Source organism: Populus nigra, chromosome 2 (genome assembly GCF_951802175.1).
Source record: "Populus nigra chromosome 2, ddPopNigr1.1, whole genome shotgun sequence".
Lineage (NCBI taxonomy): Eukaryota > Viridiplantae > Streptophyta > Magnoliopsida > Malpighiales > Salicaceae > Populus > Populus nigra.
The window spans coordinates 48223569-48244106 of NC_084853.1; the positions used below are offsets into that span (position 1 = coordinate 48223569).

The 20538-nt window shown below is 33.0% G+C and overlaps 3 protein-coding genes across 5 annotated transcripts; 2 read left to right on the forward strand and 1 right to left on the reverse strand.

Annotated features, from left to right (window-relative positions):
- The first annotated feature begins 501 nt into the window (after positions 1 to 501).
- LOC133681791 (protein PHLOEM PROTEIN 2-LIKE A10-like) lies at positions 502 to 2082 on the forward strand. The gene has a single exon (XM_062104939.1). It carries the CDS (start codon positions 706 to 708, stop codon positions 1942 to 1944), a length of 1239 nt encoding a protein of 412 aa, XP_061960923.1. The 5' UTR covers positions 502 to 705; the 3' UTR covers positions 1945 to 2082.
- Positions 2083 to 4073: 1991 nt separating this feature from the next.
- On the reverse strand, positions 4074 to 4720 carry LOC133681554 (phytosulfokines 3-like). The gene is made up of 2 exons (XM_062104630.1): positions 4549 to 4720; positions 4074 to 4418 (listed from the first exon to the last, which is right to left on the reverse strand). The coding sequence occupies exons 1-2, from the start codon at positions 4651 to 4653 to the stop codon at positions 4293 to 4295; spliced, it is 231 nt and encodes a 76-aa protein (XP_061960614.1). The 5' UTR covers positions 4654 to 4720; the 3' UTR covers positions 4074 to 4292.
- A 6717-nt stretch (positions 4721 to 11437) lies between these two features.
- On the forward strand, positions 11438 to 16948 carry LOC133682121 (uncharacterized). Of its 3 annotated transcripts, none has more exons than XM_062105382.1 (9): positions 11438 to 11596; positions 11749 to 12282; positions 12572 to 12815; positions 12894 to 12936; positions 14006 to 14100; positions 14210 to 14404; positions 15627 to 15788; positions 16152 to 16292; positions 16647 to 16948. In XM_062105382.1, exons 4-9 carry the CDS (start codon positions 12909 to 12911, stop codon positions 16725 to 16727), a joined length of 702 nt encoding a protein of 233 aa, XP_061961366.1. In that variant the 5' UTR covers positions 11438 to 11596; positions 11749 to 12282; positions 12572 to 12815; positions 12894 to 12908; the 3' UTR covers positions 16728 to 16948. The 3 variants fall into 3 exon arrangements, with proteins under 3 accessions (XP_061961366.1, XP_061961368.1, XP_061961367.1); XM_062105383.1 differs by having other exon boundaries at positions 11442 to 11637; XM_062105384.1 differs by lacking the exon at positions 12572 to 12815.
- Positions 16949 to 20538: the final 3590 nt, after the last annotated feature.

Consider the following 20538-nt stretch of genomic DNA (forward strand, 5'->3'; position numbering starts at 1 on the left):
AATTTTAAAATTATTTGGTTTTGCATTACTTTCATTTAAAACTTTTTCTTGAAATATTTATCATAAAAAACTATAATTTTTTTTTTTCAAAAACTTATTATTTAAACTATTATTATAATATTAAACACACGTTTTATTTTTTAGTTTTGTTAAATTTATTTTACTCAGCAAGTTCGTTCAAGAAGTTCATAATTCAAATTAAATTTAGATTAAATAAAATAAAATATTGATTTGTGAACTACAAATAATTCGATTAAGTTCTTAATAACTAGTAAACTAAATAAAATTTTTTTAAATTTATATAGGTCAATATCAAGAAAAAATAAAAATAAAACAATTTCGTTTTAATAAAAATACATAAAAAATAAGTTTTAAAAAATAAAGTAATATTATTTTAATATATACTTTAAAAGTAATTATTAGCGTAATTATAAACAACTCCTTTATTAATTATTCAGCTGTCTCAATTTTTTATGTGCAACGAACTTCATCCATTTTCGTACGGTTTTATTTACTCATCTTTTACTGATTCAACTACCAATGGCAAAATATCTCCAACAACGCTTAACAACATTTTAATAAGAGACCAAAACAAACCCTAGATTCTGCGGTTATATAAACTACCATCTCTGTCTGTATCTCTGGGCTCATTATCCTCTCCCCTGTTTCACAATTCAAGCCCTCGGGTTCCCTTTTGCGGAAGCGATGGATCTTGAATCGGTGAAAAGTGGTTTCCACTTTTCTAGGAGGAAAAAGAAATTGTTGATTCTACTAGCTGTTTTTGGTGTATCTGGTTATGGGTTTTACAGGTTGTATAATTTGCCTGCTGTGGTAAGGAAAAGGAGGAGATTTATGAAACTAATGGGGGCTTTGATTTCTATTGCCGAAATGGTTTCTGATTCCACGGAGACCATTAGTATTGTCTCCAAGGATTTGAAGGAGTTTTTGCAATCTGATTCGGATAAAATCCCTAATAGTTTAAAGCAAATTTCCAAGATTGCGAAATCGGATGAGTTTTCTGAGTCTTTGATGAGGGTTACTCAGGCTTTGACCGTTGGAGTTTTGCGAGGGTATAATTTGGAGTCTGGAAATGGTAACACGGTAGGGTTAGGTTCTGGGAATTTGAATTTTTCTGATAAGGTGATGGAGAGGTTGTTTTCCAATGAAGGAGCTGGGTTTGTTTCTGTTGTGGTTGGTAGTTTTGCGAGGAATTTGGTTTTGGGGTTTTATTCGAGTGGTGGAGGTCAAATGGGGTCGAGTTTGTCAGATGTGCCTGGATGGGTTGGTGTGGTTTGTGATGATCGGTGTAGGGAGCTCATTGCTGATTGCATACAGAAGTTTGTGAGCTCGGCGGTTGCTGTTTATCTGGATAAGACGTTGAAGATCAATTCTTATGATGAACTTTTCACTGGCTTGACAAATCCAAAGCATCAAAACAATGTGAAGGACGTTTTGATTTCTCTCTGTAATGGTGCTGTGGAAACGCTTGTGAAAACATCTCACCAAGTGTTGACCACAAGTTCGAGTGAAAAATCGGGTTCTACTTGTTCAATTGTCGAACAGGGTGAAGTACTGAGTGCGACAAAAGATGGGTTTCTCAATCGAGAAGCATGTATGAAAGACGGAAACTTTTTTGATGGGGTTCAGAGTGATGGATGGGTTGGAAAGGTTTCATCTACTTTGTCAGTGCCAAGTAATAGGAAATTTGTGTTTGATGTGACTGGGAGGGTGACGTTTGAAACGATAAGGTGTATTGTGGAATTCATGCTGTGGAAGATGTCAGATGGGGTGAAGAGAAGTCTCAATGTGGTTCAGGAAGAGATAGTAGACAGGGGACTCGAAGTAGTCAGATATGTTGGGGCTAAGTCCTCTGTTATTGTTACTGTATGCCTTGCCTTGTATTTACATGTTCTGGGTGGCACTAGGGTTCTCTTACCTGCTTAAACTGACAGGGCTCTTCCTTCCCTCATGCAGTAGCTCTTCTTGTGGAAATAGAGAGGTCTTGTATGTATAACTTTGTACCTCGTGGTTAAAATGATACTAAAGTGAGCATACTCATTGTGATGGTGGTTTTAGCCTCAATTCTTTGCACTCTTCTATTAAATTTGATAGCTTCTTATAATGGAATTGCCCTTCTTTTTTGAAAAAAAAAGGAACAATAAAAAGAAACCAGATGTGATGCATCAAATTACAATCTTACTTCCTGACACTTGGATATTTACCTTCAATATGCTTGGTTTTATGTTGATACATGGAAGCCACAGTTCCATGCTTTTTGTTTACATAGTCTATGCAAACTAAGCTAATTCCTTGACCATTGCTGTGAAGAAAATAGAATAAATTTCTTAACGTGGAGAGAGTGAGAGATGGGGTGTTAGGAACTGCTAGAAAGGCTTTACTTTCTCCCCTTTAAACTATACCAATAGAGGTACAACAAGTTACCTGTGTTAAATAAGATCAAGCATACTGAGATGAACTTGGTGGTTGGATCATTTCCCGAGGATAGAAGTAGTGAGTGATCTGTTGATTTCCTGTGGTTAAGAAGTTATTGCAACAGAGAAGTTCAGGTATGTATGTTCATCTTCTGTTCTGCTGTGTATTCGGCCTTGCAGTTTTTTTTCTGTGTCCTCAATGGAGTGTTTGTGTTTGTGTTTGATTAGTATCCTAGTATCCTGGGATAGAAGTAACTGATACAAAAAGGATATAAACATGTTTTGTTAGAGGAATATAAAATAAATTTGAATTTGAGATAATTTTAGAGTGAATTTATATATTTTTAAAACAAAAACAATTGGGAGATAGGTTTTTTCTGTCTTTACTATCTCCATTTTCATTTTGAGACATTAACTAAACGCATTTTTAAGCTCGTCTATTTGTATTTCTTCTTGAAAGAAGCACAAGTCTAAACTAATTTAGACTCCCTCTATTTCACTCTAAAGAAAGAAAAAAAAGGCATTCATTCCGGGCAGAGAATTACCCTATGGGTGATTTTACTACTTTTTACCCTCTCCATTGATCCTGAGTTTTAGTGGAATGGTCCTGATGGGTTCAAACGGGTAGTTATTGATGCTATTTCCTACCCCATTAACACAGTCGAGAGACGGTAATTAAGTGATTCTTACACCAATCCATTATATTCTGCTAATGCAGATTTTGTTATTGTTACTGGTTGACGCTGTCAAACATCTACAAGAAAAGTAGAAGTTCAAACATAGCTGCTGGTGTTATTTTAAGCTGCACTTGAAAGTGATAATTGAAGCTGATTGGAAACACCTGTAAGTTCTGCTGAAACTTTACTTCCGTGTTTGACACCCTGCCTTCAACTTTTGCTACAAATTGATATGGATTGTGGAAAGAGTGTTCTCTACTACAAAAGATAATGTGATCGCGCTGACCTGATAGGAATTAGCATTGCAAGCTGTGTGAATTCTGGAATAAGTGTAAATCATTTGCCAGCACTTGTTGCTTTCCTTGGCCCGAGAACACCAAGAACCTGTGCTCAAGGAGTCTGCTTACCTTTCTTCTAAAGAAGAAAGAGTTCATTGCTCTCGCATAATATTCTATGAAGCTTCCTTTGTCATATCTAAAAAATACAAAGACTCATAGACTTTTTGTATGCTTTGGAATTGTGGGATTGGAAATTGAAGGCACCACAATAGTTTACATTGACACAGGTCGATACATGGGTAGGCGGTCAGCCCAAGCTATATATATTTTTTCCAAGAATCCTTGAAAGACATCGTTTTTAAAGGTGTTTTTTTCTTTTTAAAAAAACATTGTTTTGATAAAAAAAAAAGAAACTTATTCAAAGTAAAATCTAACCTAGGCTAGGCTTTAGGCCAATAAATCATCGAGTTGATAGTCAAGTTAGGTTTTAAGACTTGTTTTGGACAAATTTGATTGGAATTTTCTAACACATAGGGGTGATACAAGTCTTACCGAAACAATTTATGTTTTTATTTGCTTTCCCAAACATGTAATCGCCATGAAACTTTAATTCTCAGCAGCCAGTAGCCCTTTTCCAACCACAGATCGGTAGCAGCAAGAAATTACACATAGATTGCACACTGTGATGCTAAAATATAAATTTGATTTATATACTAATTCTGATTCTGGTAATGAATTAATTCCTCGTAACAGAGTTGATACAGAGAAAAGTAAACACAATGAAGTAAAATTTTGAGACTGTAATACAAATAGCAGGAAGTAGGATATATTTCTTAATATATCATCACAAATAGATGTACTTCAACTTCCATCTTTATTGATTTTACAATTGCACTATAGCTAGCTCATGGATTCTGCTTCTGCGTGTAGATATAATCCGCTTGAGCTGCGAGTGTCCTTCTCGCCAAGCATGCCTCTACCCCTAGTCCTTCACAGCTCTCAACAACCGCAGCCTCATCTGCCTTGACATCCTACGTATCACATTAAAAACAAGAGTCCAAAATCACACCAAAGAAACGTATAATTAGAGTCTATCAATACAAATAAAAATGGTGACAGACATGATGATTGAGAAACATAAAGACCAAGTTAGGTTTTCACCAGAGGTTCATCGGATAAGACTGGCACCGGCCGGGGACGAGCAGCATAAGTAAGCGTAAAGCTGAGGAGAAGGGCTACGGTGAAAAGGGCTGTAAGCTTAGACATCCTTTCGGCTAAAGGTTGCCCTCTGGGTTTCTTATATGGTGTAGAGCCGCGAGACAAGAGAAGGTTGATAGGAGGTGAATCATTATATAGTTGGCAAGGAGATCAGGGCAATGAAATATGTGAAAAGGTAATTAAGATCAAGGTAATTGGATTAGCAATATAATAACCAATTAGGTCATGACACGTTGACGGATTGCACGGTTTATGATTATACCGTTACTGGGCTAGCCATGCAAGAAATGGAAAATGATTAACATGTGTACGAAGAATAGATTTCAAGTTTTTATGCAAAATTTTTGGTCCAAGTGTGTGCGTTGACGATTGGAAATTTTCCTATATTTTGGTGCTAATTTTTTAGAATTCAGTGAACTTTTTATACCTTTCGACAAAATCACACTATTTCCTTTTTTTATGACAATTTAATTATTAATAAAGTACAAAATTATATTTAGATTATGATTAATGGGTGTATTAAGGATAGGGTTAATGATTTTACATAATTTTTATTGTATACCAAATCATGATTGTTCAATTTGGATTTAATGATTTAGATTTAATAAATATGATAATCATGCAAGGATCCCATATCAAAAAATATATCTATTAAAAAAAAATGACTTCTCTAAAAAGTATATTATCTTTTCAGATTTGGATAGTATACTTTTTTTTAAAAAAAGAATCCTTTTAATGCAAGTAATTCTCGTTTTATTTGACAGTAATTTTGATTGGTCCTTTCAAAATATTAAAAATAATTTTCACTATTAAATTATTGAAATTGTAATTAATTTCTTGAGATTACTTTAAAATTAAAAATACGATTTACTTAACAACAACTTAATGCTTTTATTTCAGTTTAATTTAAATTTGAATTTGAATTATAACAAACAATATTTTTCAGCATCAAGAAAATATTGTACAAGAAAATACTTTTCAGCATCAAGAAAATATTCATGGAAAATTATTAACACGTGTATAATTTTCGTTTTTTTATGTTGTTAGTTTTTATTTTTATTCTAAAAGAAAAAAATAAATTTAAAAAAGAACTCAAAAATAAATTATCACATTGATAATTCTACATTTTACATATATAGGAGAACCGGGGCCAGGAGCTTGATGATTCCTAGTGATTTATTGTGTTGTGATAACAAAGAAACTCGGGAACTGGAGACAAGAAGCAGCTGAATGGTGAGGAGAGGAGAGGGACTGGAAGATTGTTTACAGGCGTTACATTTTCTTTCTAGTTTTTCTTGAAGATTTTGGGAGATACTATCATGGCTTCTCTTGTTTGTTTTAATTTCTTTATTTTGAGTTTGGAAGTGCTCTGATGCTAATAAGTTATGTTGTGTCGTTAAATTGAAGTTTTTGGAATTAGAATTAATTGTCTCGCGTATCATTAATATAAAGAAATTACTCATGAAATTACACGGAACCTTTTAGCTATTTATTTATTGATTTGCTCCTCTTTGTTATTGCTTGAAAAATTTAAATCTACAATTATAATTGAAAAATTAAAAAAACAAAATCAATTTAACTATTAAGAGCGTGTTTGACAGTGTGGTTGCAGGTGCTTTTCAAATAACTTTTCGTGCCAAAATACATGTCAATTTTTTTATTTTTTAAAAATTATTTTTGATATTAGCACATCAAGACAATTCAAAACATACAAAACATATTAAATTTTAATAAAAAAACAAAAAAAATTTAACTTTTTTAGAAACATGACCGCAGTCGCGTTCCCAAATGTAGCATAAATCTACTTCTAAAAGTTTATAAAACTCTTAATCAATTACCAATTATATATTTTTTTTCGTTTTCTGTTCCTTTCTGTGTGTGTGTTTTTTTAAGTGATGGACAATCATCACTAATGAGAGCATATGGTTAGGGGTTTATAGTGTCGAGGAGTATGATACCTTTCTTCTTCTTCTGCGATTCTCCTCCTCCGTTGCTTGGTGGCGATTGCGGACACGTGAGAGCAGACATAACACAGGATGTCTGAAAAACACATGGGCTTTGAGCCCGATAACATGGTTGGGGGTTACATACCTCAAAAGCCCGGAAAAACTGCCTACCTTATCTTTTATCCCCCTGGTGTACGAAAGCAGCGAAGGAAGAGGAGCACAACCGTCACTTGCGAAGCTAATGGCCCGCCGCCCGCGTAGAATGCCAATCAAAACCAAGCCTTCAGAATATGCAAGATTACACGTGGCGTGTCTTTATCCATCTTACATATGGTCTAGAGTTTGGTCGGTGCCAGGCTGGGTCGTGGGTTTGCAGATGTATCTCAAAATTATATTGTTTTGAATTTATAAAATTAAAATGATATTATATTTTTTAAAAATTAAAAAAATAAAATGTTATTTGTTTGGATAAAAATTAAAAATATAATTCCTAAAGCAGCCAAATCTCATCCAAATTTGTTCAGATAAATCAGATCATAAATTAACTTATAAGGTTATTCAAATTAACATGAGTTAGTTTTTAAAACAATTTTTTTAAAAAATTCAACTTAAATCAAGTTTATAACGCGTTCAAACTAAGTTTAGTTATCTATAAACTAAAAGAAAAGGGAGTTTTAGTATATCCCTTCTCCTCGTAAAGCAATATTCATTTGATTAGTGCAATGCTTCTTCTTCTTTCTTTTTTTTCCTTTTCTTCTTTGAATTTTTTTCAATTAATACATTCTTTTTATTTTATCTTTTAATATTAGATTTTTTCTATTGAATTATTATACTCTCATGATATAAATTATAGGTTTGGCAGGTTAACTCTGTTTGGCGTGTTAACCTGATTGACTCAAGTTTTTTTTTAATTAACCCTTTTTTTATTTTTTTTCATTTAATATTGGGTTGATTGGGGATTAGATTTTATAGTTTTTGTTTTTACTTTTTACTATGTTATTTCAACCTCATGACCCAAGAACAATTCTTAACGGGTTAACTCGAGTATACTCGAGTTGTTTTTTAATTGATTTTTTTTCTAATTTTATCATTCAACACTGAGCCAGTTAAGAATTGAGCTTCATAATATTTATTTATTTCCTTTCTGTAAGGATATCTTGGTCTCATTATCATGGTTGCATGTTTTAGCATTTTAACCCCGATTAAATTGGGTCGGTTTTTTATTTTCTTTCTAAAAGGTTATCTTGGTTTTAGAACTCGGGTCACGAGTCCTTCAACGTTGGATTTTATTTTTATTAGATTATTCCCATCTCATGTCATGGATCACGAGTTTAACGAGTTAACCCAATTAAACTGGTTATTTTACTTTTTTTAATTTATTTTTTTCCAATTTCATCATTTAATATTGTGTTTGATTGAAAATTAGATTTCATAATCTGTTTTTGTTTTTTATTTATTAGATTATCTAGGCCTTATGATCTAGTGATAGTGTTTAACATGTTAACATGGGTTGACTTGACTTATTTTTTATGTCATTTCTTTAATTAGAATATTTATAAATTTCACCGTTAAACATTGAGTCCAACAAGGGTGATTGGAAATCGAGCTTCATAATTTGGTTTGATTTGCTTTTTATGGGATTATCTTAGTCTCATAACCAGACTTGCAGATTTAGTAGGTCAACTTGGGTTAAATTAGATCATTTTTTTATTTACTTTCTATGAGGTTATCTCGGTTTGATAATCTAGGTCATGGTTTGACGGATTGCCACAAGTTGAATTTCTTTAACAATAAGGTCAGGGGTGTTTTTCGTTTTTCATTCTTCTCTGCAGAGTATAGTTACTAGCATACCCTTAGAGTTAAATAATCTATAGCTAAGCTTTGGGGAGGAGGGGGTTTTGGTCTTTTTAATCATGTTTTTTTCATTAATATTGTGTGGGGGTAAGGGCCAATTTGACATTTTTATAAATAAAATTAAAAAGAATTGCAAGCGCGTGTTTCAGATGCGCCAACATATGGGAGGCTCCCTTGTCCTTTGGACAGTGCGTGCAGTGCCTTCTAGCGGCAAATAATCATATTACAGGATGGCTTTCGATGCGTCTCACTTCCCCATCACGGTTGACCAGCGCGAGTCTCCGCCTAATGCACGACCACGCTCCAACAATGTTTTTTCTTCCCCCCCTCTTTTCTCACTCTCCAACCTTGAAAAATATGCAACTCTTGCAAAAAAAAAAAAAAGGTGTGTGATTTGTTTAATTCATCACATTTGATCTTCATTCTTTTAGTTGTATCAAGTTTCATTTATCTTTGTTTTCAATTTGATCCTTTGTCATTTGATTTTTCTATTGAATTTGTCCTCTTATTTTATGATGTTTTAGGTTTGATCCTCAATGTTTTAATTTCTAATTTAAATTTTTAGATCTTTTATCAAATTTTAATTTCTTTTCAATTTCATTCTTGAATTCATGATTTTATTTTTTAATGTTTGGTCCCCATTCTCTTGAATTTTTTATTTTTGTTTTGGATTATTTTGTGATTTTGATTTTTCTTTTTAATTTTGACATTCAATTCAATATTTGATGATACTTATGGTTTGGCCCTTAGTAGTTTAATTTCTAATTTTGATTAGTAATCTTTTTATCAAATTTTAATTTGTTTTTCATTTCATTCATAGATCTATAATCTTGATTGTTGATTTTTTTTTAAATTTGATCTTTATTCTCTTTATTTTTATTTTTATTTTTTATTTTGAATTCATTTGTTAATTTGATATTTTTATTTCGCCCTAAGAATTCAGAATTCTTGTTTATCCTCTCAATTTTTTTTAAATGAGGTTCTTATTCTCTTAATTGTTTATATACCCCACCCAAGAGTCAATCTAGGATAATTATCGGGTCATGAGTTGAGTGGCTTTACTCGTGTTAACACAAGTCAACCAAATCTTTTTGTTTAATAAGAAAGTCAAAATAACACCATTTTGAAAAGAAAAAAAAAGAAGGTAAATAGTCAATGAGTTTTGACTGGATTTTTTCCGGGTTAACTGAAGCATAGGTCAACTCGAGTTTTGACTGTTTTACACCGCATCATTTCTCCTCTAGTTTCTTTTGAAACTCGGGTTGGTCTAAGTCAAGGGTCATCTGAGTTATGAGTTAACCTGTCAGGTCGAGCCATGTTTTAAAATAATTGATTTCTAGATAATCTTGATCGACATATAAGCTATTCTTAAAATATTTTTATAATTGAAATAAAAAAAACAGTTTGATTCAATCGAGTTGGCATGATAAACTTGTAACCTGTGTAATAAAGATCATGTCAACCTAAGCCAACCTGTCAAACTTATAGACCATGTCATAAGATTGGAAAACCTGATAGAAAATATAGAAAATCATATAACCTGTTTTTTTTTTTAAAAAAATGTTGAATGCTAAAAGCTAAAATGAAAATACATTAAAAAAAAATTATGTCAATCAGTGTTAATTTTCAAACCCAGGACATTAGACTGTAAGCACCCTATCTAGATAAACCACAAGGTTTAATTCTCAATTAATCAAATATTAAAAGCTGAAATTGAAAAAAAGAATTTCAATTATAGAAAAATATCAAAAACAAAATATAGCAATTGAAAGAATGAGCATCAAAATTAAAATAAAATAAAATAAATATTTTTTATTGAAGGTTAAAAATGAAAAGAAAAATAATTTTTTAAAAAAATACAAGAGACATTAATCAAAATAACGAGTATCAAAATTAAAAATAAAAACAATTTTTTTAATTAAAGGGTGAAATTGAAAAAAAAATCAATTTAACAAAATGACTACAAAACAATCAAAAGAATAAGAATCAATATTTTTAAAAAATAACATATCACAAATTGAGATTGAATGATGACATTGAAAACAAATCCAAATTTTATAAAAAAAATCCAAGAACAAAAATTTAAAATAAGAAGGATTGAACTCAACATCTCAAAATCAAAGTACAACTATGAAATTTTGCATGGTCAAACAAGATTTTCTAGGAGACGAGAGACAAAAGTGGAAGAATGAAAAAAATCCATTCGTGCCCTGCCACCACCCCAACATCGTCACACGTTGTCACAAAAGAAAGAGGATGTCGTGGCACTTTCAATGAAATAGCAGAGTTGGTGTTGTATTGCTGGAAGGCATGTGACGCACCATCGAAAGGCAGTTGTGCCTCCCACATAAGAGGATACACACTAGCCACCTTTTATTTTTTAATACTATCTTATATTTATTAAAATAGCAAAGCATTTTTTAGCTAACCTAATAATAATGGAAAAAATGAGTGTGAAAATACAAAGACACCTTTAAATACCTGTTTATATTTTTTTTTTGTTTTTAATAATATTTTAGTTGATTTATTGTGTTTTTTAAAATATAAAAAAATTTATTTATCATCTATCAATTCAATAATGATTAATGAGTCTTCTTAAATGACTATCGTAATGAGTCTACTATGTCTTGTTAAATAACTACTGCCATTAATAACCTTAGTAACTGGTTCACTATTTTTTTATGGTGAGAATAGCAAAACCTGCTATTACATTGTTTTAGTGATCTGTGCTGGTGAGAGTGAACGGAGTTTTTCAAAGGGATTTTAACTTTTGTTAATAATTTTATATATTTTGCTACAACTTTTGAATGATCAGTTGATGTTCCCTCCGCATTGCATATTTTGAGTTTTGAAATAAACCTTCTTTGCCATTAACGAGAAATTTATCAGCCACTACATGGTAATGGGCTTTCACGTGGTGGACCCGTAACATGTAATGTGATATTTTCTGCAAGTCTTCGTCAATTTTATTTTTTATTTTTTTAATTCTCGAGTCTTTGTTAACATTTTAAGTCTTGGTCAATAATTCATATTGATATGAACGAATGATTCCTCGGAGCCGCAAGAACCACCAAAGTAGCACAAGTCTTGCTGCTGTTCCCAGTTTTGCAACCAACAGACTTGAACCCTTGATTTGAAGCTGGTTCATGTGTTAGCACAAACGAACACGCTATATATTGTCGAGTCCAGATGTATGTTATTCATCATTGCACACTTGAATTAATAATATTCTGTATGTTATTCATTTAGCCATGAGTGGTATATCTTTGGTCTGTCACCATTTGTTTCTCAACTTCTCTTGATTCTTACTTCTGTTTCTTCCCTGATTCAAAATATTTTCCAGGAACGAAGACGAGAAAAAAAGAGAGAGGTGGAAGATGCTGGAGGCATTGTTAGCAAAGAAGAAGGAATTCCGTGGTTTAAGACTTAGCAACTGGCTAGCAGCTTATGCGATCTATCAACTTGATTGTTTTTACAGATGAAACTGCATGATTTGAGTAATCTACCACATCAGAACGGGGATGACAAGGTGCAAGAAAGAGACTACCAGTTGCAGCTGTACAGGTACTGTCATATGATTGACACGGGCAAAATAAATAGCCCAACCAGGCCTAAGGAAGAGGAAAGAGAAAGAGCCCATCCAAGGCCCAATATGACAGCCCCAGCCCGACCGGAGAGGAAGAAGAGAGAAGAAAAAAAAGAAGAAGAGGAAGGGAAAGGCCCAATTTAACAACTTGTTGGGCCAAATGGCCTAGACTTCGTCAAAGATCTGAGAGAACGAAAACAAAACATTTCAGCCTCGAACAAGCTTATATTTCTGGTGCTGTGCAGTCGAGGAAAGCAAACAGGCCTCTAAAGAAGAAGATAGTATGATAAGGTATAACTAAATAGTCTTTAACAGTTATGACATGGTCGAACTAGTTTTCCTACAGCCAAACTAACAGACTGCAATAATTAAATCGGATACAAGTAATTACTTTGGTTTTGTTTTCTCTTCTTTCTTTGAAGAAAGAAAATCCCTTTTAAAAACGAAAAAAGCTATTCAAATCCAAGTTGCCACTTACTGATGTATTTTTCTACCTTGTTTTACCGAGAGCTTTTTCATGGTGAATAAATTTTTATCTTATCAAACAATAAAATATTGTGTATTGATTCTCTCTTAACAGTTTTAGGACCCTTCGATTGAGACCAAAGCAAACAATTGGGACCCAATCAGATTGTCCAGCGGCTGTGGTGAAATCTAACTACAGTTAATGGTGTCATAACGTGTTGCGACGAGTACATATAAGCCATGCCATAGTTTGAACCCTCATATCTTCCTCCATCGATTGTTTTTCGAGCATCCTCGCTCGATTTCGTGGAGACATATTGTCTATCTCTCTCACCCTGTCTCATACACTGCTTCATCAAGTACTAAATTTTCTCTCTCTGGATTGTTGTGCTTTTTGTTTGGAGTTTTCAGTACTTTCAATTGCTTTGTTTCTGCAGATACCAGCCAATTCAATGGAAGGTCCATCTGAACCTGTCGGAGGTACAGTACAATCCTTGTATATATCTATGATAAATAAGTATTTAGTTGGCTAGATCTCTAATTTACATGTTCATCATTTCTCACGTATTTTCCCCGAGCTTGCTATGCCTAACTAGCCTGTTTTTGCTTTCATGTTGATGTTGTTTGGGTTCCACGAAATTAATTTTAAATCTTTTTTATTATATAAAAAATGATGGCAATAAAATCGTCATTCAAACACTTTGGAAAGTTACCCTATTAAAATCAATTAGAGTTGAATATAACTAGAAGGAGATTTGTTTTAAGGGTTTTTTTTTAAAAAAAAGGGATATATATAGTTAAAAGTAAAGAGAAAAATGAACAACAATAATTCATGGTAGTAATGTATTATGGATATATCCTGTTTTGATCCTTGATTTGCTAAGTTCAGTCGGATCATCTAATTAAACATGAAACGAAGTTATGATTAGTACTGTTCGGTTAAGCATTTTAGCTCCTCGTCACCCGAGTTATCAACCCTAATTTATTACAAAAAAGAAAAGAAAAGAAAGGACAATAAGCAATAAACTTCTACATAGTTTTTGTGGAGTGTACAGATTAATTTAATTAAGCAACTAATCCTTGATTAGGTAGCTAGGGGCCGATGACTACAAGTTTTATAACAGTCCTTAATTTCTTTTTTGGAATTATATTAGTCATATATAGCATATAAATTGGATAAATACAAACGGATGGCTAGAGCTTCTTTTCCAGTGAAAATCTTGACAGTACCGGTACCTATATACATCTAGAACCCATAAATTAAATATGGTGGTGAATTACCAAATACATCAGCAGGTTAACATGCATATACATTGATTGTAATAGGAAGGATGATTCACCCATATTATATTGATTTGTGACTGTTCTATAGATATTAATATATGAAGAAAACCAATAATGCTAGGATATTGAAAAGCCAGTGAACGCATTCGATTATTGGTTAACATATTTGGCAAGTTTTTTTTTTGTCACTAACTCAGTATATATACTTGAGCTCTAGTATAGTTATTTCGAGTTTTGTTCTCCAAAATCTTAAACACATGAACAGGTGATCAGAATGATCAAACTGTCCAACCGTCAGCTGAAGATATTAGAAGAGAACAGAGACGGCAAAGAGACAACAAACGCAAGGAGAGAGAGCAGGTAGAAGTGAATGAGTAGCTTATCTCCCCTCCATGTTTTTTTTCCTCTTTTTAAACCCCATAAATAGTTAATCTATCCTTTTCTCTTTCTATATTATATTTATGGGCAGCAAGAGATAGAAGGAACTCAGAGAGAGTTGAAAAAGTGGAAAGCAGATTATGCTAAGTTGGAGAAAAACCATGCCTACTTAAGAGGAAAACTGGAACAGTTGGAACACGATGTGGAGCAAACTAGAGAAACTCGTAGGCGACTGGAGCAAATAGTTGAACAACAGAATATTTTGATCAACATGCTTCAGATACTTGTAAGGCTGCTGTTTCTCTTCCTACATACATAGTGATACATACATGCATACATAGTGATAAAGTTATTTGGTATTTGGGATAGTAATTACTCAACATGTAAAAAGACTTGAATTTCTTGTTAATCCAAAGGACTCACAATTTATTAAGAATGTCTTCAACACCTGCAATAAAATACTTCCAATTAAAAGATTTAAAGATCCTCCAACAATAAAGTTAGTATTTTTTTTAAAAAAATATTAAATAATTTAAAACAATAAAAATAATTTCACAGAGTCTTCAATTCCAAGGATCAAAAAAAATTTTCATGAATTTTGAGTTTTATTTATATTATATATGAAGTCTTGGTCTTTTATCTAGATAGTTCAGAGAGTGTTATTCTTTCTAAACTTTATTATTTCTATAAAAAAAAAAAAAGCTGAAAAGTTATTCGCTTTTAATGATATTAATAAAAAGCGGAAAATCCGCTTACATATTATTAATGAGACAAAAAAATAATGAAGGTTCCTTAAGAGATCTTGTGCACACTTATAAGTATTAGGGGTGATTATTTTTGGTTCGATTCGATTTTTATCAAAAAAAGTAACCAAATCGAAATTTAAAAAAAACCAAACCGAAACCGGGTCAAACCAACCGGTTTCGGTTCGGTTCGGTTTTTTAGGGTAAAAATCGGTTCAAACAGGTTTGGCTCGGTTTTTCCGGTTTGGCTCTGTTTTTTTTCCGGTTTCGGTTTGGTTCGGTTTTTTCAGTGTTTTCTTATAAAACCGAAACCGAACCGGCCAGTTTTTTCAAAATTTTAATCGATTTAATCGGTTTTTTTGTTTAATTTTTTCAGTTATTTTTTTTTCCAGTTTTCTCGGTTTAATCGGTTTTTCGGTTTTTTTGCTCACCCCTAATAAGCATAGAGAAATTATCATTTTATAGCGATTTATCATGCTTTTAACATTTACATCGTAAAAAATCACTTGGAATTAAACAAAAGCATAAAAATTAATAAGATTCTAAGCAAACTAATCAAGACCATATTACATGAATTTGACTGATTGCTAAGACCATATTTTAAACTTGGCTATTCTTTATTTTCGATGTCAATAGCATAAATATATTGCTGCACACATTTTGATCCTCTGCTACTAATGTAAAAACACTTTTAATAGAACATTAACTCATTTTCCTTCTCTCTTTATATATAATTAAATCACTATCTTAATCTACGTATATAAGATTGGAATGACTCCTCGCAACACATTTGGCACCGGAGAGGCAGGACTACAAGTTCATAACCCACCAGTTTATCAATCTGGAACTACAATGGGGTCGGGTGGCTCGACCATGCAAGTGTCATCTGGGCTGCGTCAATCACCTGTCCCTCAGCGGTGGGCACATGTATGTCTCTATTTTTTTTTTTAATTACTTGCGTCCCATTTCTATTTTCCATGAAGAAAAAATTGTTGTTTCCCTGCGCGGCATAATTTTTCCTTTTGTTTTCTTTTAAAAAATATAGAAAATCAAACAATTGAAATGTCAAATTTTTTAAACTAGGTGATTTTAAAAAATTGTAATAACAATTGTTGGTTTTGCTTTTTTTCAACAAAAAAATAAGAATAACAAATTTTTATTTATGTTTTCAAAAACCTGAAAATTAAAACAAAAGACAAAAACTTCAATGATATCAAACAATCTTCTTCTTCTTCTTCTTCTTCTTTGTTTCGAATGTGTGCTTACAATTATTTTTTTTATTATACACAGGGGAACAATGATGAGCAGCCAGCCTCGGGTGAACTGTTCGTTAGCCTTCATGACTTGAACAGCACTTATCCGCCTAGAACAGCAATGGCGTCGGGTAGCTCGCCCAGGCCAGGGTCACCTGTCGCTCAAGGGTGGGCACATGTATGTCTTCATTTTCTTTATAATTACTTGCGTCCCATTTCTATTTTTTATGAAGAAATAATTGGTGATTACCTACGCGGCATAATTTTTGTTTTTGTTTTCCTTTTAAAAAATAAAACTGCAAACAATTGAATTCTCAATTTTTTTAAACGAGGTGATTTTCAAAAATTGTAACAACAATTGTTGGTTTTGCTTTTCTCAACAAAAAAAAAATAAGAATAACAAATTTTTATTTATGTTTCAAAAATCTGAAAACTAAAGCAAAAGTCAAAAACTTAAATGATGTCAGACAATCTCTTAATTTAATTTTTTTATATATATAATGGGTTCTAACAATTTCTTTGTTACAAACAGGAGAACAATAGTGAGCAGCCTGGCTCAACTTATGGTGATCAGTTCTGTAATTTGAATGGCTGCTCGAGTAATGATGGATAAGTACTGGGATGGAAGCAACAATATCATAGACGAGTGTTATTTGAGTTATGAATGTCGGCATGTACTAGTAATGCTGCTGGGAAGACAAAGATTTTCATTTATCAGAATCTCGTACTATAATCTATGGGTGTTTTTTAGAAGTTTTTCAATAAGATATATTTGTAAATAATTGATTGAATCATTGCTTGATTATTATAACTTGAATTGTTCATTCCTCCCAAGATCGGGTATTGGATAGAAAAGAACTTTGTTGTTTTAATTTCAAGCGAGAAAGTAACAAATATTTTGAAATCCCTCTTGGATATTTTTTTGGAAATTTTTTAGGGCCGGGCAGATTCAACCCAAATTTTTGAGTTGAGATGGTAACGGGTCCAACCCACTAAATTTAGAAAGAAAGTGTCATTTGCATGCAGAATTTCTGCATACAAATAGTTGTGGTAGATTTCAAGGTGGCAGAAGGAAGAGCAAACTTGCTTGGATGGAAGTGAAGAGAGGCTGATATCATTCCCGGTATTGCAGGGAAGATCTTTCACGATGGCTGGAGGTGGTGGCATCACTGGAGGTGGAGAAAAAGAGGAGGAAATTGAGGCTGATAGAGGGGAAGAAAAAACTGGAAAAAAGATGGTTTCTTTCCAACTTCGCATACTAATTTATTCCTCTTCGAGAAATGAAATCCACATATATTTATATGGGATGGAAGGGGACCATGTTATCTTTAATGGTGCCAATTATTGGCCTTTGATTCGACACTGAAGAATCCCAAACATTGATTCCAAGCTGTTACCATGATCTGAAAAAGCTAACTGCTAAGGGTGGTAGGGTTGGCTATGGGGCACGTTTCAAGAGAGCAGAAGGAAGTGCAGTCTTGCTTGTCGTGAGGTGAAGAGAGGTTGGAGGTGTTCTTGGTGTTGCAGGAAATACTTTCGAGTGGTTTTTAGTGGCAATAGTGGCTGAGGAGTGGCGGTGGAGCTAGCTAAAGGGGTGGTCGAGAGGGGGGAAAGATAGAAGAAAAATGGTAGAAAAAAACTGGACAGAGATGATTTTTTCTCAACTTTGACTTCCCATTTCCCCCTCCTCCGGCTATGAAATTCAAATAAATTTATAAGAGGTAGAAAATAGACTTGTTGTCTTTAATGATGTCAAATCTTGGCCCTTGTTTCAATTGATAAAAATCTCAACTGATAGTTTAAAATAGACATTATGAATTGTTAAATTTACCAATTGAAGGTTGCTTGAGTTGGCTACTTTAAGCCAGCTCCGCGGCCACCATAGTGTCAATCAGCCTGAACAAACCACATGAGGCTATATAAAAATGTCTGGTGATCATTTGCGTGCATGTTTAAAATAGTTTCCTAAATTGTCATTTCAGAGAAAAAGAAAAGGCCAATGAATAGTGAACTACACAATGCGTCGTCTGTTTTTTTGTTAAGTTTACTTTAGTTCTCCACCTTTTGATTTATTTTAATTGCACCTCTAATTGACCTTAAACTTCTAGTTTAATGCAACTTAGCCCCTGAAAAACTTCAATTTTAACCCCAAATTTCGAATCATTTTGCACTTTGGTCCTTGGCCTCGGATTTATATAATTTAACCCTTAATTGACCATTAAACTTTTAATTTCCTTCAATTTCATCATTTTTGTCAATGAAACCCCTATAGTTTGGCGCCTTTTGCAAATTAATCTTTGGCCGTGAATTTCTTCAATTTAAACCCTAATTGACTCTAAAACTTTTATTTTTCTTGTAATTTTGCCCTTGCTTTCAATCAATTAACTTGGTAAAAATTAAATTTGGTCTCTTAAAATTCTAATTTCTCAATTAAACTCAAATTGGGCTCCTAAATTTAATTTTTTACCAATTAAGCCCCTAGTAAAATTAATTTGACCCATTTAAAATATAATTAAGTCCTTGCACCTAATTCAACCCTTCAATTGAATCCAAATTAATTTTTAAACATAATTAAAATTAATTTACCCTGTGATTAAATAAAATTGACCTATTAAAAATTTAATTGTATTCTTGGACTTAATTTTTATATAAATTCATCCAATAGTCATTTAATTTGACATTGAATTTGTGTTATTTATCTATTTTTAGGCATAATGAGGTATAATTATGAGGAATATACTAGAAGAAAAATATTTTTTGTCATAATTCAATATTTTATTTTGAATCTAAGCCATTCATGTTAATTATTTAATTCATGAACAATATTGGATCTAAGTCATTCATGTTCAATGAGATTTGATGGGTTTCTTTTTGCCATCGCTGGGCCGAGATTAGGTGTGCCTGTTGTTTCGAATACTGTAAAATTGTTCTTTCAGCATCAAGAAAAGAGTGGAGCCAGAGTAGCTCAAGGCCAAGGTGCTCCACGGCAACATCAACACCGGATGATCATCCACCACATAACATTAACACTTGGATTTTTGCACCCTCTCTTTCTTTATTTACTCCTGACTGATAAGAACTTGAGAAGATTTCAACTGGCTGCTTCATATCTGCAGACACAGTCGTATATATTTCCTTTGATCGATTTTGCAGCCAGCCTCTTTTTCTTCACCATCACAAGCTGCATAAATGAGATCTGTACACATACTAGATGATGTCAAAAGAAATACTAGTAAGCTATTATTACAGAAAAGACAAAATCTTTGGATAGTTTTGTAGTAAATTTTTTATCATTTCAAACATATCTGCTCTGTTCCATTGTCTTTGTTTTTTTTATGTCTCGAGTTAGTAACTAAACCAATAGATGTTAGAGTTGGCGTCTTGAATGCCATTTTCTCAACATTTTAGAATGTCAGAAGAAATACTATCACAGGGTCAGGCATGAAGCACTGGTAATGGTAGAAGAAAAGCACATCCAGACCGACCATTGAAATTCATATGAAGAGCTCTACCCATCCCTTCCAATATAATCTGCGCAGCACAAGCTTCAGCATGTGATTAGTTGCACTCATTTGTCCTTAATTTTATGTTTGGAACAGTTTTTTTCTCGAAAGAAAGTGAGGAAAAGGAGGCGAGGCGAGGCAAGCATCCTTCGCAGCGGCAGCAAGCTCAGAGCTGCCCTGCATCAAATCAATGCACGGACTCCCACATCCATTCTCAACAACCATCAAGGGGACTGGGGAGGAATTCTCTTTAGAACCATCTGAAGTGCCTGTCATTGCATCAACAAGTAGGCCACCTGCTTCAGCAGCTCTGCGAAGAACATCACAATACTGTTGAATAGTAGAATCAGCTTCCTCCCTTTGGTTTACTACCATAATTCATGGCATTGTTCAAGGACAAATACTTCAAAAAAGAGTGAGATGAGAAGTGTGCAAATCATCAAGCATGTGGACAAACCTTTGCAGCCTCAGCAGCAATGCCAGGAAGCTCCATAGCAGGGGGCATCATTTAGTACTGGAAGGGAGTTCGCAACCAAAACAATCTGCATAAACAAAGTGATGGGCGGTGCACAAATTATTTGAACGTCTTCTTTCACTAGCATCATTCAAAGGCATACTAATTACCTTCGTAAACTTGGCAGTGCACAAATTATTTAAAATAAAAATAAAAATTTAGTTTCCAATTTTTTTGTATATTTGCTATGGGTTTTGTTCAAATTTTCAGGATGCTCCAAGTTTTTGCTTTTCTAGGTTTTTTCATTTTATTTATTTATTTTACCTCACTTTTTTTTTTCTATTTGCTGAGTTCTTCAAATTTTGTTAAGTTTTTGAAAATAATTCCATGTCTTGAAAATTAATTTTTTAGGGGGGGGGGGGGTCTAAGAGGTGTTTAATGTTTTTGCATACAAAGTAACAAAAGAA

What these genes read in the sequence shown, in the direction of transcription:
- LOC133681791 (XM_062104939.1), top strand. Translation starts at nt 706, where the DNA reads ATGGATCTTGAATCGGTGAAAAGTGGTTTCCACTTTTCTAGGAGGAAA.
- LOC133681554 (XM_062104630.1), bottom strand. Translation starts at nt 4,653, where the DNA reads ATGTCTAAGCTTACAGCCCTTTTCACCGTAGCCCTTCTCCTCAGCTTT. An exon ending in TCTTATCCGATGAACCTCTG is followed by an intron (nt 4,419 to 4,548) that starts GTGAAAACCTAA and finishes TGTGATACGTAG; the next exon opens with GATGTCAAGGCAGATGAGGC.
- LOC133682121 (XM_062105382.1), top strand. Translation starts at nt 12,909, where the DNA reads ATGGAAGGTCCATCTGAACCTGTCGGAG. An exon ending in TCCATCTGAACCTGTCGGAG is followed by an intron (nt 12,937 to 14,005) that starts GTACAGTACAAT and finishes ACACATGAACAG; the next exon opens with GTGATCAGAATGATCAAACT. An exon ending in TCCCTCAGCGGTGGGCACAT is followed by an intron (nt 15,789 to 16,151) that starts GTATGTCTCTAT and finishes TATTATACACAG; the next exon opens with GGGAACAATGATGAGCAGCC.